General features: G+C 39.3%; 1 protein-coding gene across 4 annotated transcripts in view; it reads right to left on the reverse strand.

Moving 5' to 3' along the window:
• EYA4 (EYA transcriptional coactivator and phosphatase 4) overlaps positions 1 to 16,445 on the reverse strand; it is a 271,340-nt gene that overhangs the window by 13,654 nt on the left and 241,241 nt on the right. For all 4 annotated transcript variants that reach the window (XM_082730719.1, XM_082730717.1, XM_082730718.1 and 1 more), the window contains one exon: positions 5,900 to 5,989. In XM_082730719.1, the coding sequence (XP_082586845.1) occupies positions 5,900 to 5,989 (90 nt within the window). The remainder of the gene's footprint in view (positions 1 to 5,899; positions 5,990 to 16,445) is intronic.

Genomic DNA, 16,445 nt, shown 5'->3' on the forward strand with positions numbered 1-16,445 from the left:
ATTGGAAAAGTTATTTGTTTTTCAAACGATGCCTGTGTGATATTTGGTTTTTCTGTCTTTCCATTTGATCAGGTCATGGCCAGAAGGTGGCAGCATTTGCCCATCTATCCTATTGCCAAGCGGGGGACAAGGCAGCATTTCTGTTTTAAATCCAGGAGAGTACCATAAAAAGGGGTCTGAAAACATATGGCATGTGGATTTCTTTAGAGCAGCTTAAAATTGTTTATTCTGAAAATTACGGATAATAAATGATTTTCTGAATTTTTATAAGAATGACTGGTGTTCACTTTCAGCCCTTTCTGTTGTGTATACAGTATGGAAACCAAGCTAATCTGAAGACACAGAACTGTGTGGTTGAACCTCAGGTGATTACTATTATTTGCTATTTGTTGAGCAACTATGGATGGGCCCGATGATTATGGTGTCCTTTGAGACCTCTGGACTTCCTGCATTTTGCTGGGCCAGGGGTACCATGAAAAGACCATGCTGATGTTATTCTAAAAGTCCTGTTCTTTTAACACAGAAAAAAGCTAGATAGCCATGGGAGTTGGTATCTTTTATTCCTTTTGTTCAAGTTTTGGAATCCTGATGCTGGAAAAGATACTTATGAATAAAAGGGAAATAATGAAGGTTTACTGTCTCCAATGTGCTACAAACTCAGAGGAGAATAAACTTTAGGTACATATACACATACACTTGCCCTGACGGAAGTCACAGTGTTCTCAAATGGTCACTTTTCTAGATAAAAAGTAAATTCTTCTTTGTTGTTCTAAGGATCTTGTTACATCTTCAAATAATCTGTAAATAATCTGTAAAGTTCTAGGAAATCGTATGTGATCTGAAGGGGGAATTTGGCTAGGGCATTTAAAATACCTAGTACTTCATAACTTCAGGATAAGTATGTTTTAGCCTTTTGGACCTCGTTTTCTCTCCTCAAATTATTTCAGATACTCACAGATCCTGACTGTGTAACATAATGCTTACTCTTCAAAATCACTTTTTAAAAAATTATTAACTTTGACAAGAAGGTGCCTTACTAAACAAGGGCTCTTCAGCTACTGTTTATATTCATTATAGGACCTGGAAAGTATCTGGTGGTGAAGTATTTCATATCTCATCTCCATCTTTCCGCGTCGAGTATATTACACCCTCTAATAGTCTGAGAGTGAACTAGCTGAGTTGGGCTTCTTTCAAAATGTAAAATAAAAAAGTAGCCCAGTCAATATAATTTTGAAACTTGAAAATCCAAGTAAATTAAAGGTTCATATGATTTACATAAATCACACATAAATTAGTGATTTTTTTTCAGATTTTATTTGTTTATTTGACAAAAAGAGATCACAAGTAGACAGAGAGGCAGGCAGAGAGAGAGAGGGAAGCAGGCTCCCTGCCCAGCAGAGAGCCCGATGTGGGACTCTATCCCAGGACCCCGAGATCATGACCTGAGCTGAAGACAGAGGCTCAATCCACTGAGCCACCCACGCGCCCCTAAATTAGTGATTTTAACATAAATGTCTACCAATACTCATAGGTAAGGAAGGGCTCCAAAAAGTTGATTTGACTGAAAGCTCCCTGAGGGGGGTGTTGGGCCACCTCCATATTACTCCCCACTCCCAGCCAAGGCACAATCTGGCACATGGTAATCTCTCATCAATTCTTTGTTGACTAAATGGCAGCTATCTAAACAAATGACAGTTCTCGACAAAATTACCACAATCATTTAAATTTTCTAATAAAAGTTGCAATTATATTAAAAATAGTACTCTACATGGTAAGGACCGTAAGAAGTTATTTTCATCAAGAGTGGAGGGGAGTTGGGGGAGAATGGGGTATTGGCCAAGGCTACAGAAGTCCGGGCGGGGCATGCATTTGGAAAGGGTTTACCCCATTTTTGACTAAGCATGGGTGGAATGGAGTCCAGCCCGAACTTTAACCAAAGGAAGCACTAGGCTTCTAGAAAAATCTCAGGGAAAAGTACGGCAAGCAACGGTAGTGGCTACTGGATTGGGCTCTAAAGGAAAGGGTGGAGAGATTTAATCATTAGCATGAAAACTGGAAATAAACTTCTCCCAGAATAGGGAGGCAGCAAAGGGGTTCTAGACAAAAAGACTTATATCTTATTTAGAGATGGTGACCTTCTCGGTAAGCATGAAGATGGAAGTAAATCACTATCAAAATGGCATCATGTGGGGGCACCCGGGTGGCTCAGTCATTAAGTGTCTGCCTTCAGCTCAGGTCATGAGCCTGGAGTACTGGGATCTAGTCCCACGTCAGTTCCCTGCTTGTCAGCGAGTCCGCTTCTCCTGCTGACCTCTCTCCTCACATGCTCTCACTCTCTCATTCTCTCTCTCAAATAATAAAGGAAAAAAAATGGCATCATGTGAAGTTGTTCATTCCACTGAAGTTCTGAAATCTTTCATTATGTAAATAGTTTCCATCTCTCTCTTTTATTATAAACTACAATAAATAAAGAAATATCCAAAAAAAAAAGTGGGGGAAAATTCCTACGAACGACTCTGGTAATTAGAAGTTATTTCTAGATTTCATACCTTCTCATTCTAATTTGCAGAGAAATTCCTCTGACAGTTCAAGTATTAACTCACATGATTAATTTGTACGTTTTGCTCCTAAATTTATTTTTTACTCCTGAGGACATCAGTATATCAAACTTACTGGAGCATGAGCTCCATATTTGAAGTTATGTTTGAGATTTTTCCAAATGGAACTTCTCTTTAAATTTATGCCTAGTTAACTATGCTTGTTGACTCTGGACTCTGGCCTGAGGATTACAGTCCAGTGAAAGAAACCTGAACTTCAATCACTTACATTTTTAGAAGATTCAAAATAATTGTTCTTCAATTAGTTTTCACTCAGAGGAATTCTGCAAGTATTATTTTTGACCAAAACCTGAACTACTAAAAACAGTGTGATGCTTGGCTTCAACAAATTTCAGCATAAGGACTCAAATATTTGGACTAATTCTGTTACTAATCTTAAATTCTTTAATTTTGTCTTGCAAGGTGACCATAAAGTTGTCACTGATCTTTATCAGTTATAATCCACACAGCAGTCTTCTCTCACTTTCGTGAACCTGAACTCCCCAGTGCCTCCTTTTCTGGAAGTTATTCTAACTGAAACAACATTTTATTTCAACAGAGAGCATTCTCTTCTTCCGAGGAGTAGTGTCAGCATTTGCTTTCTCTGCAGTTGGGCAGGATGGGGGGAAGTGTCTATCAGGATTTAAATTTGTATCTTTTAAGGAATTATGTGAGAGCAGCTGCTACTACATATGTTACAGTATCTATTGAAGGATTTGAGTCTCAAATTAGATTTCTGGGTTAAGAAAAGGAACCCTGAGTGATTAAATACAGAAGAAAAAAATAGTAATAGGCTAACGCTGGAGTTACTCTCTTGAGGAATTTGCCTCTTTGTTTGCAGAAGCAGAAATAGCTCAATACCAGTTCTGCAGCCCATGAAAATCCGCTTACCAGAAGTTTACTGAAATAAAAAATGGGGAGAAAGTCAAGTTGACTTTCAAAATCAGATGTAGCAGGATCGTGGATATAGACGTAACAGCACTGAATGACCCTGGAAGCTACTGTTTAGATTTTATTTTCATGCCTGTTTATCTCACTGAAGGCAATAGTAAGACTGAGTTTCCTTGGGCACTTCATCTGGACTTAACGTGCGCCTATGTCTTAATGTCTTTGGACTTAATGTGAGCATGCGTGTGCCGCACAGATGAGCGTTCAGTCAATTTATAAGCAGATCTCATTCATTTCATTGATAAGATACTGTTGGATACTAAGTTGTAGTGCTTGAGTCAAATGGAATTTTTAATCACATTTTAAAACGTAACTAAAAAGCTATAATCAGAAGAGAAAGTCAATACCAATATTTTCTCAGTTACTATTTTTACCAGAGACCCTGTTGGGCATTTTAAAAATATATTTTATATAGTACATAATCGAAGATAAAAATTCTTAAAGCCTCATAACTGACCACATGCTTCTGATATGCCAGTATTCATGCCAAACTTGCTAAATGTATTTGCAAATTCACCATACGCTACTTTCACTTCCTCACTTTACCATTCTGTAAAAAGTTGGGTGGTAAATTTATTCCATCTGGCTTCTAATGTGCCACTATAAAGATAAAAGGTCATTTATTCCATTTATTTCTAGTAAAAAATAATTAATAAAATGAAATAAAATCTCTAAAATCTAAATAAAACCACATAATTTTTTTTTGGTCCTTTACAGGTTTAAAAGGATGAGTGATCTTATTATTTTCTTTAGAAAAATGAGACTCTTCCATTTAACCAATAGAAAAACCAACCTAAAAGTTATTGCCATATATAAAAATTCAAGCTCCAAAAAAGATTAAAATGTGTTTTCTATTATAATGTATATACAAAGTCATTCTGTATGCTACACTACTAATAAGTAGCAGGATTAATTTAAATCAGGTTTTAGAGAGGTGATTATTTTTTCTTATTATCTGAAACTGGAAAACTTGCTGAGGAATACTGATCTTTCATATTGGCCATTAAAGAAAACAAATAAAACCTCTTTAAGCAGACAGTAATTTTATTATCCAGTAAAAACAGTGACTCACTGCAGAGAAAACACCACTACCAAAAAAAAAAAAAAAAAAAAAAAGACATTACCCAGATTTCCAGCACATACATTTATGGGATATACTAAAAAACAGAATTTTTACTCATGTCTCAAGTGCAGCTGAAACTGGTTTTAAGACCTTGTCAATTTTTAAAACTTATTCAAGACACTGACTAATTTGGCTTTTCTTGCTCACACCCTTCTGTTAATTTCAGCATGGTCTGGGGGCAAAGTATGAGCTCTGGAGCCAGAGAGACTCCAGAGTTTCAAATCCCAGTGTTGCCACTTAGCTACCAGGTAACCTTAGACACGATTTTTATGCTTGTGGACCCTACAGTTTCTCCTCTACAAAAATAATGTGATAAATAAATTTATTTCAAAGGTTATTATTCAATTAATGGGAAATCCAATATAAAATGTTCTGCACAAGATGGGATTTCTGCAATAATAATCTCCCTCTCCATTTATAATATGATTACAGATAAACACTTTTATTTCATTGTGAAACCATTGGGTAAAAGATAAATGTAAACATATCACTTAAAAAGTATTTCACTACAGCGGCTCTGGATTGAGAAGTACGTCTGCTCAGTGCCTAGCTACTCAATTACTTCAAACTTAACCATTTGAATGCCTGATCACCCAGATCATTAGAAGCCAGATCATATATACCTTATTACAGTATTTATTCAGTGGTCTTGAGACTATTGGAGGAGGGGGAGTTCTTTCATTTTGTTACTGTTTTTAACTTTCCCTTTGAGGTTAGAAATGAAATGATAAATGATTATAAAAGAAAATAAATGCAATGCAACCAGTCAGATATGCTATGTCAAATGGCTCTAACAAGGTGCAGAGGAAATAAGGAATGATAACGTTGTTTAAAATGAGGCTTCAGATTATCTACAAACCTTAAGGACCCATGCCAGCACCATGAATAGTACCCAGTGATTTAACCTAAATAATACCCTGGTTAGTAACCTGGAAAAGCTAATGTTGATTCCAAAGATGCCAAAGGGGTTATCCAGTATGGGACAGCAAAGCAGACCTTCTCCTCTTCTGAGATACTTCTGTTTCAAACAGGTGCCTGTATACAGGCAGACTTTATTACCTCAAGTTAGCTTTCATTTGTATTTGCATATACACTTTTCCCCTTGACAGAAATTTTCCTATCCTCTTGAGCGAAATATTTTTCAGATTCTTGAGGTTATCTGTCTAGTTAGAAACCATCTAAGCATTGTAATATTTGGGATACGACTATTCCTTTCTTTTTCAATTCTTACCTCTAAATCATTAAAAAATAAATGTGTATCAGCAAGATTAAAAATCATTTCTTCCATTCGGAGTCCCAGGGTTACAGCCATGGGGGGATCCTGAAATGAAAATACACAAGGAATGAGGTAAAATTTCAGTAACCACTTATTATTAAGAACATTTTAAGTACCTATTGTTATGGGAAGTGGGGGTGGGTAGACTGTATGGATTTTTACCTAGGATCCAAAAGATTTCCCAATCATCTAAAAAGCTGCCTTTCCAAAAAGTAATCTAAACCATACTAAATATAGGGCTACATCTTTGAATGTATAGGAATTTATACACACATCAAGACAACTTAGAACACATTTCCACATACATCTGTATGTTCCTGAGGAGGAAGAAGGAAGCAAGCTAGTTCACAGAACCCCATTTATGCATACCCCATAGAAAGTCCTTTGGAGAAATATATTTGGTTGGGCTACTGAAGAATGGAGCAGACTTAAGAGATGGCGGAACACAGTAAAACCACCACTCAATTATTAATTGCATTTTGATCAACATATTATTTGAATATGCATATAAGTTTGTCTAACCTACGTTTGACTAGAGCTTTGACTAGAGAGGGTAGGGTTGAGGATAACTAAAGGAACATTAGTTCAGTAAAAGTAATCTGAGTAGAAAATATATACATTTGAAGTTTAATGAATGTAAGGGAATTAGTAAGGAGGCAAGTGATTGATTCTTGTCTACAGAAACCAAGATATTATCTAGCAGCAATGAGCTGAGAACCAAGACCAAAGCTGGTACTTGACCATGATTATCCAGAGCTGAAAACCTGACAACAGAGGTGTAAGACTTTGACAAGTAGGAAGAGTTTAGGGATAGGGCTGGGGAAGTAATTCAGGCACGAATATTGTGCTTGAAATGATGGGAGATTGAAATGATCTTGAAAGAAGAATTGCAATAGGTATACCTCTGGAGATACAGAAACTAGAAAACCTGGAAGGGACAAAGCCTCATAATTTGAGACCAGAATGGGTATTAGCAGGGAGAAGAATATGGTTTTGAATAAAGCTGACAAGTCTAGAAGGATACTGTTGGTTTTGGCTGAGAAGTTATTTTGGAAGACTTTAGAGGGTGATTTGGGTTGAGTGGCTGGGCCAGGAGCCAGACTGTAGGGATTTGAGGAGAGAGAACCAAACTTGTGTTTTCAATGTTCTAAAAAATGGCATTTCAAAAAAATGTATTTAAACTTGGAGAAACTAATGTTAACTTTACTTCAGTTTATGATAAGGATATGCAACCCAACAGGCCAATCTATGTCAGTATATAACCCTGACCTCATTCCACTTAGCAGGAGAAGCCCTTCCTTTTCTCATTCCCACACAGCAACAACGGATTTTCTGCCTATACTCCCTTCCATAATGCTTTAAGGAGGAAACCCTAGAGTAAACATATTTGCAGTGAGTGTCAGTTTCATAGTCCATAGTGATTAAAACCTAGAGAGTAGGAATTGAGTGCTAAGAAAGAAAGAGGTCACTGAGGTGTGCTGAGCCCAGTAAAGACTTGATGTGGGAGAAGATGAAGACAGGGCAGTAACAACACGCTGGATGTCGACACGGTTTTCTAATTGTTTGCATCACTTCCTTAGAGATTTCTGTGGATTTCATAGTCAGAGACTCTCTTTCCAAAAACAGATGTCCACTGTTCACATACTTGATGGCATCCTGGTATCCTGTCCTGCAGTCGCTCAGACATGTCTGCTGGATTCGTTTGTCTTGCACTGACAGGATCACTTGGAGCAACACACGCAAAGACCAGATAAATTCCATTTTCTCCAACAAATATTCAAGAACCAAACAGAAACAGGGAGTGCCTCATTTGTGTCTCAGAGGGATCTCATGCTGTTACCTTCAAGTATGAAATTCTTTTTCCTTACTTCTTTTGTTGTTGTTCATGTTTTCATTGCTGTTGAAAGAAAATCCCTGAAGGCTGAATAATTTTGTCTCAAACTCTACATTTGTCTTTTTCTGTTCAGAAATTCCTATTTCTAGTCTGTGTCTTTCTTTTTTGGGGTGGGGTACTGAGGCTGAGGATGGAAAACTTGTAAATATTCTGTCTAGTCATGGGGCCATGAACAAAAAGTCTATAGAAATATCAGGAAAAATCAAATGTAATTATAGCATGAAAACATATAATTCCATTAGTGACGCTCTCTGCTTTTGAGGAATGTTCACTGATGCAAGACAATAAAACCGAGCTCTACACTACTCCGTTATGTTTCTGATGATTACTGCCCTAAAGATATATATTTCAGATGGGGATTCAGAAACGTCCTATTTAAAAGGTTTTCCTTCTGGAGACTTTCCTTCAGTTGGTTGAATTCTCCTATAATGCGCCAAATTTTCTTTTTTAAGTTTTAAATAAAATTACTGAATTTCTTATATTCATGTCTCACATTCTTTGCATTTATAGATCAGATTTACGAGGCTGGGAGAAAACATACTGTTCCTCTTTGATTGTTACTTTCATTGATTCCACGCTTCTGAAGTCCATAACTCTCTATGCTACCCATGATAGGCAAATCCATGAAGAATGCATTTTGTGTATCTGATAAGCATGCAAATACAATTTTAAAAAATGTATTTTTTTAACATGAATTCTCTAACAAGTAAGTACAACGTATGGTATGATGAAAACTGTATTCGAGTGCTCCACAGGAATGCAAACCCATGGCACTAGAAGGGGTTGTTTGTTGGTTTTTCAGGCAATGGCGATTCCACATCACCCTCTCCTCAGAGCCAGGACTTAGTAAGCATTCTGGCAAAATATCATTTGTTAACCGGGAAAGTTTAGGTTTGAGGTTTGTCAGAGTGTGAATTAGCTGTATTTTACTGAGGTTTCCAGAGAACAAGGCCTGTTGAAAGGGAGGGGTTGCATCAGCCATGCCAAAGGCTTGGCACAGATGGGCTAGGGATAGTTATGTCTAAGCCAAGGAAAACCATGTCTGTAAGAAGTGGTGATCCTGTTTCTAAGAGAATGTTTAGTGAGGGCTTACTTTCAAATACTGAGTTCCCCCTTTTCCCCCAGCAGCTTACTAAGTCACTGGGACAGCTAAATCTAAGCGGGTTACGATACCACATTTTTCTAGCTGAAGAACCCACAGATGTTAAGACTCCAAGAAAGGTGACCAGCAAATTGGTGGAGGTGGCCTTTGTGAGGATCTGTAATGCTGGGTACCCTTTGCTTGGCCAGACTCCTATGAAGGAGCTACCAGAGCCAGCAACCCCATGGTTTTATCAGGCATCTGAGAGTTAAACATACTTCTGGATTGAACCCAAGTTTTATACAGAAATGTTTGCTCATTTTCATGAGATGTTTGTAGAATTATGGGCACCTTATGAATCAAGAGTAACTGCCCTTTTTAAGTTTAACTGTAGTGCGTGTTGAGTTTAGGGTCTGAAATGAAGTGACGGTGAAATCTTGGATGGGGGGGAGTGGGATACTAAGGGCACCAACGGGGTTTTGTGGAAGCTCTGATACATATTATACATATATAACAGTACCAGTAGGTTCCAAGTGTCTACAGCAGAGTTTAACATGGCGCAAACTGAACTTCTGCCAATTTGCTCTGTGTACCGCTCTATTAAAATACTTCAACTATTCCCAAGACATTTTAAGGGAGGGAGGGGGAGACATAGAGAGAAGGGAAGAGAGAGAGAGAGAGAGAGGATGAAGAAAATGAATAAGTCTTGGCCATTAAATGTGTGATTCTAAGCCAGATGTTACCAGTTTTTAACCAAGTCAGAATCAAGTACGGCACTTCTCTATATCAAAATACTAACGCCTATTAGCCATGTTAGCACAGAACATAAATTGGAGCCAGACTGTCTGTCTATGGGCCTCTGGCCTGCACTGGGCCATCAGCTGGAATTCCTCCTCTAGAGACACAATGTAAAAATATCTCAGGAGAGGCAGCAGTTACAGATTTTAAAAGAAAGAAGGAACTTTTTTTCCCCGGAAAAAGAACTAAAGCTCTTGGAACAGTTACTCCTTTGGGACCGGAAGCACATTTGTTGACTTGTGGGCACAGACTCAGAAGATGTGCAAATTTATTACAGAAGGAGGAAGACAACAGCATTATGAACTCGGGTAGGAAGAGCTAGTGGGTTTGTGAGAGTACATGAACTGTTCTCATCAGTGATGGGGGGGTGAAGCGAAACTCAGTCAGGAATCAGAGGGGCAATTTTACAACTGATGTGTTTCTTTGTGATGGACAGGCAAAGGGCTTCAGGCTTCTTGGGGGAACTGGAGAAGGTCTCAGGAATACCCATTCCATTAGTGTGTAGTCAGTGAGTATCTATGATGTGTTAGACGTGTTCAAATTCTAGGCAGAGAGCAGAGAATCCAATAAGCAAAGTCTTTCCCCTATGGGGTTAATATTATTACCAGATGAGATACCTGATACATAAGTGGACAAAAATCCATGTAAATATATAGTATGTCAGGGAGAGGAAAAAAAAAAAATCAGAGTTGACAGATACAGAAGACCATGGGAATAGGTGGTGATGGCTCATTTAAACAAAGTTCGGGGAAGGCCTTTCTCAGGAGGTGACAGTTGAGCTAAGAGCCTGAACAGGGTAAGGACATAGCCATGCAGAGAAGAGGGGGCAGAGAACACGTGTAGAGGCAAGAGGGAGTCCATGTGTGTGGACTGGTGTGAGGCATGCGTGACCCCAGTCAGAGAAGGGGAGTGGAGCGAGAACTTAAGAGAAAGATGGAGTGCACAGCTGATTCAGACACACGTGAGAGGCCCCAACAAAATAAGGCAGGCATTTGGCAAGCAGGTCATTCCTCAGACTTGAAGGCACAGGCAGAGAATGAGAGCTACAATGGGAAAATGGGCTCCAGAGGCTTTTGTGGTGATTGGGCCATTATAACATGAAATATGGCCTAAAGAATAATCCAGGAGAGTGGGGAGCCAGGGATGTAGGCAAGAAAAAGGTCATTTCCAGAGTCAGTTTATTGGGTAAGTACAAGGGCCTAGATACAGGACATGGATGGAGGTGCAAAGCGCAGGCAGAGAACACGGTTATGTTGTGAAGATAAAGGATTTTTTTCAGTTTTTCAGTTTGGGTTTTTGTTTGTTTGTGTTTGTTTTTTCTTCTAGTGAAGAGGAGTTTTGTGCAAAATTGAGAAGGAGCTATGAAGGTCTGAGGGGAGAGAAGGTTTGAAATAGTCAGCTGAAGAATGAATGAACTCAAACATGCTGTACCCACTGGGCCCAATCAGCTGTTGAGAAACAGGTAGAGAGTCAGGTGGGGTTTTCTGCAACATGAGTTTGATGCCAAAAGAGCAGGATAAGGACAGTGAGGCTTTATGCGAAAGTGGGGCTGCAGGGACACCCAGGGCTTCAGGGATGATGTCTAATGCAGAGCCTGTCAGACCTGACCACACATGAGAAACTGGAGAGTGTTTAAACATCCCACTGCTTACCCCCTACCCCATACCGGTGACCTCAGATTTTCTGAGGTGGGATCTATGCATCAGTAATTTCAAAGCTCTCCAGTGATTCCAATGTATAAGTAAGACAAAATCGACAGATCAGTGCCTTGCTACTCAGTGTGGTTCACAGACCAGCAGCCTTGACATCACCTGAAAGCTTGTAAGAAAGACGGAATGGCAGACCCTCCCCCAGATCTACCCAAGCAGAACATGCAGGTTAATAAGATCATCAGGTGATTCATAGGCATGTTGATATTTGCAAAGTACTAGTGAAGAGCTCTCATGAAGTTCTGGGACAGTAGGGAACAGCGGAGCTGGTATGACCTTCTGGTTTCCCAAGAGGTAAGCCTCTAGGTTGCCTCTGAAGGACTCTAAGACTTGATCCATCTGATCACTGAGCAGAATCCTGGTTCAGTAGAATTTCTTAGGAACTAGGATTCCCTACTAATAGTTTAAAGTTGTGAGTAAGCATGCACTGCCCCATCTTCACCTCCATAAAGACTACCTGTGGACTTAACTTCAGTGACCAAATGACCCACACAGATACCTGCTGGAGAGCTGGCAAAGGTGGAAAACTAGCTAATTTTTGCTCAGGATTAAGAACATTCATCCCGAATCTAAGTGTTCAGTGTAAGCCACATATTTGCAATTAAATAGCAGTCAGTATTAAGTAATCAGAAATCCTGATGGAGGCATCATACAACTTACCATACCAACTTCTGTTTCAATCAGAAGAGAATCCAATGAATACAACTCATCCAAATTTATTAAACTAAGGACAGAACATACATAATTCAAGGGGAATTACAGTAGTAGTAATAAGCTAGACTTACAGTTGCTATGCTGTACCACTGCTAGTGTGGAGACTCCAGATCCAAGAGACTTGTTCAATTTTTATTATTTTTTGGCCCTTCTAACCTATCATATGCCATATATATTTTTAAACTTAAAAAACAAAATAACACTATGTTTATACTATAGCTTTGCAACTGGGTGTGAAGGATAGTTTGGGGAGAACAGTCATGGACTAATGAGCTAGAAAACCCAAGACTGAGAGAGGAGAGATGGGACAGAGACCACTGAACACACCTACTGGGTTGGCCATGGGACTTGGTAGAGGGGGGGAGCATGAGATGAGTGGTACATGCGAGGAAGGCTGTGGAAAAGAGAGGTGAGACATTACCTAGAAAATGGACAGTTGATGATTTAAGGAAATTTAAGGGACATTGATAATCAAATCTGTCCTGTCCGCCTGCTCAAGATGGGAGATGGAACAAGTTTATAACCTGAGATCATAAACAGGGACTGAAATTTCAAGGGAGGTCATAGAGGTCTCCTCTAGAAGTTCATGTTTTTAAGAAATGGATTACCACTCACCTTTCTGGTATATTAGCTTCAAGCTAATAAATGTGAGATCCCTTCAAGATCTTTCCCTTTTCTCATCTACTCCCAGCAATAATTTGGTGAGGCTGGGCTTCAATAAAAGTGAGCACGATGTTTGGCTATTTATGGTATCACCTAGAGCCACTCAATCTCTGAAAGGAACAGATACTCAACAGAAAAGGAACACAGAGCTCTGCAAGAGGAGTCCCTATGACAGAGTTTGAGAAACATTACTGTCTTTGACTTAGCTTTACTCATACATACCTACACACTGTAATTATGTACACACCATTCATGTACACATATGTGCACACAAACACACATATTATGAACAACAACTTAACACCACAACATTTGTGAAGCCTACAAACTCTGCTCTCACTCATTTGTATGGACTACACACTGTCTTGTCACCCTCTAATTCCCTACAACAGTGAGCCGAGTATCTGACATCTGAGATAAAACAGCAGATATAAACATATGCACATTTCTTTAGGAAACATTTGGTTTTCCCAAAATTCAGTTTCCCAACATTCAGATTTCCTTGAAACCACATAAAGTACGTTAAACTTACTGAATGCTTATTCTGTGGTAGGTAATGTGTCGAATTTTAATGCCTTAGCTCATTTAACCCTCCTAATCACATGATTAATTTTATCATCCCTCCTTTTTTTTATACAGAAGGTAACTGAGGCTCACAAAGTTTAAATACACTACCGAGGTCAGAGGTAGAGCTAGAATTTAAACTCAGGTCTATTCTCCCTTCAATGCCAGAATGCTTTATTCATTATGCTTAGAGGGGAGGTGACCTGCACTGGTGTTAACGTTGCCACTGGGGTGGCCTCTAGTCCATGGTTCTAACCCTTAATTAATTCTAATCACTTCCTTTTAAACCATATTGCTTTTCCTTAGTTGGCCAGCCCCTAAGTCAGTACTTATCTTCATAACTAACCCAAAACTTAAAATCTAGCTGGTGCCATTTCAGAAATCTTTCTATGTAAGCGTGTATACACTTTTAATATAAAAGTAATCAATGGGCTTATGCTGATGGACATCTATTTCTCCAGCGCCGCTCTTACATAAGATGTTGTCTACAACGAGTAAGTAGTTTGGGGAGCTTGAAGTTCAATTTCTCAGTACAAAGTAACTAACCCACTGTTCACTTTTCCTTCAATCTTTTCCCTGACTCGGGCTATCTCCTTAGCTTCCTCACCCATACTATGGAATAACTTTAGAGAATCACGGCTTCACAGCACATGGCATATTAATGCTCCCAAATGGATCAAATCCCTAAAGCACAATTTATTTAGTTCCTTTCATCCCTCCTTCAAAAAAGAGGAATTACTACAACTTATCAAATATAATAATACATATACATAATCAGGGGATAGGAAGAGTCTTCACAAACTCTAACTGATGATGGTTGTGGTGATTCCTCATCTATGTCATGCCCAATTTACAAACTCCTATTCTGGAGTTCTACACGGCTGAAAACTATACGTGCCCACAGGTGCTCTGCTGTAAAGCCCATCATCAGCTTCATAAGCCTCAAGGCTCAAACACCCACAGATCTCACTTGCCATTATGGTAAACATTCAGAAACTGTTCTGCTTGGGAAAAGAGCATGTTGTGTGGACAACAGAACAGAGTGTAAGAGTTTTAAGCTTATAGGAAGATTCTTGGAATATTCACAGTATCATTTACTTGTAAGTGGAGCTAGGGTTTTCCAGAAGTTTCTTTTCTAAATTAAAATGAAAAAGTTGGGCACCTGGGTGGCTCAGTTGGTTGAGCGACTGCCTTCAGCTCAGGTCATGATCCCAGAGTCCTGGGATCGGGTCCCGCATCAGGCTCCCTGCTCTGTGAGGAGTCTGCTTCTACCTCTGATCTTCTCCCTTCTCATGCTCTCTCTCACTGTCTCTCTCTCAAATAAATAAATAAATAAATAAATAAATAAATAAAATGAAATGAAAAAGTTTGTTACACAGGGCTATTTATGACTGATGTGGCATCCCTAAATTATTATGTTCCATGCATTTTATTTTTATAGAAACCACGAGACCAAAAGAATGCAGAGATTAAGAGCATGTCAAAGAAATGTGGGTTCTGACTGACCATAGCACTTACGAGCTGTGTGAGATACTACCAACCACACAGGGCGGTGATTAAAGTTATGGAGATAATGCCTTGAACAGGACACTGGGCAAAATGTCAGGCCCATAGCAAGAACTCCAAATGGTGCTTATTTTTTCTCAGTGAGAGAAAGGAAGATAAATAGAGAGGTAAGTAGGCATGGTTCTCAGGACATGACTTTGTATCTCTGGTGCTTATATTTCTGTCTCCCAGCTCATTAAATATCAGGCCACTATGATACCACTTCATACAAATACTGACCTTCTATGGGTCCAGAAATAATTGCCATGAGCCATTTCTCATTTAGGGGAAATAATGTGTATTTTTGTAAGCTTCTCTGGCCTGGGATGTGGATGATAGTTTTCAGAGCAGAGTGCTACTTTTTATACATCTACATTACCTCATTTAATCCATCCAGTAACCCCAAGTAGGAAACTGATTATACCCATTTTGAGATGAGACAGGCTCAGAGATTAAAAGAGTTGCCTGAGGCACATCCAGGCACAGGTTTTCCCTCTACCTTCTAGCTCAGTGCTCCTTCAGCTGGGTAACTGCTTTAAAAACTGTGCTCTGAGCAGCACCCAGGACTCAAGAAACCCTCTTAGGGTGACTGAGAACTGTGGGAAGAGATCGGCTACATGAGGGAGGGAAGTGTGTTATCTCTAGTCCCTTAGCATCTCCATTTCACCCAGAGTACCTCCACGCTCGGATGTTTTACATAAAGAGCCTCAGCGTGACAGAGTAAATGTGCACGAGCGTTCTCGGGCTAGAAGGAAAGAACTGAAAAAATCACTATGTTACACAAAAATGTTAGGCTTTAAAAACGCATGTGGTACAACCAAGACTCACTGAACAAATGAAAACAACTGAAGACATTAACAATTGCACACTGAGGCGAACTTTAAGTAGCATAAGGGTTGTCTTTTCCTTTGGATAGAATGGCCCTGGTCACTTTTGTTATTAGCAAAGTCCTTCTAAATTGTCAACTAGGCACCAGAATGACCTCACTTCAAGCAGTCCTCAAGGTCATTACTGAAGACACTAAGGAACTGAGTAATTAAACATGGTTACAAAGGATTCTCAGCTGTTAAAACCTCTCAAAACCTCTAACATGATAATGTGCACTGAATGGCCATAAAATATAAGTAGTCTCTAAGTCTCTTTGGCCATGAGCCTTTCCACAAAGACTATCAACTAACATGTTCCAGAACTCATTTTTATCAAGAAGAAAACATTGGGGAACTACTCTATTCTAGTGGTTCTTAAAGCATGTTTCATCAGCTTTATTGGGTTTTATTCCAAATACAAAATCTCAGGCCCCACCCAGACCTACAGAATCTGAAACTCTGTAGTTGGGATGCAGCATCTGTTTCATAAGCCTTGTAGGTTATGGTGACTCACGTGGGAGTTCAAGAAACACTGTTCCAGTCTAAACTGCTATCGCTTCTTCCTTACTGCATAGCAGCCTGCGAGTCTCCACAGAGCACCCGATTATAAACCATCATGACCCCACTTAGCCAAAACCCCTACAACACACTGCAGCTTGAATAAACC

This window comes from Mustela nivalis, assembly GCF_964662115.1.
Source record: "Mustela nivalis genome assembly, chromosome: 5".
In the NCBI taxonomy this organism is placed as follows: Eukaryota; Metazoa; Chordata; class Mammalia; order Carnivora; family Mustelidae; genus Mustela; species Mustela nivalis.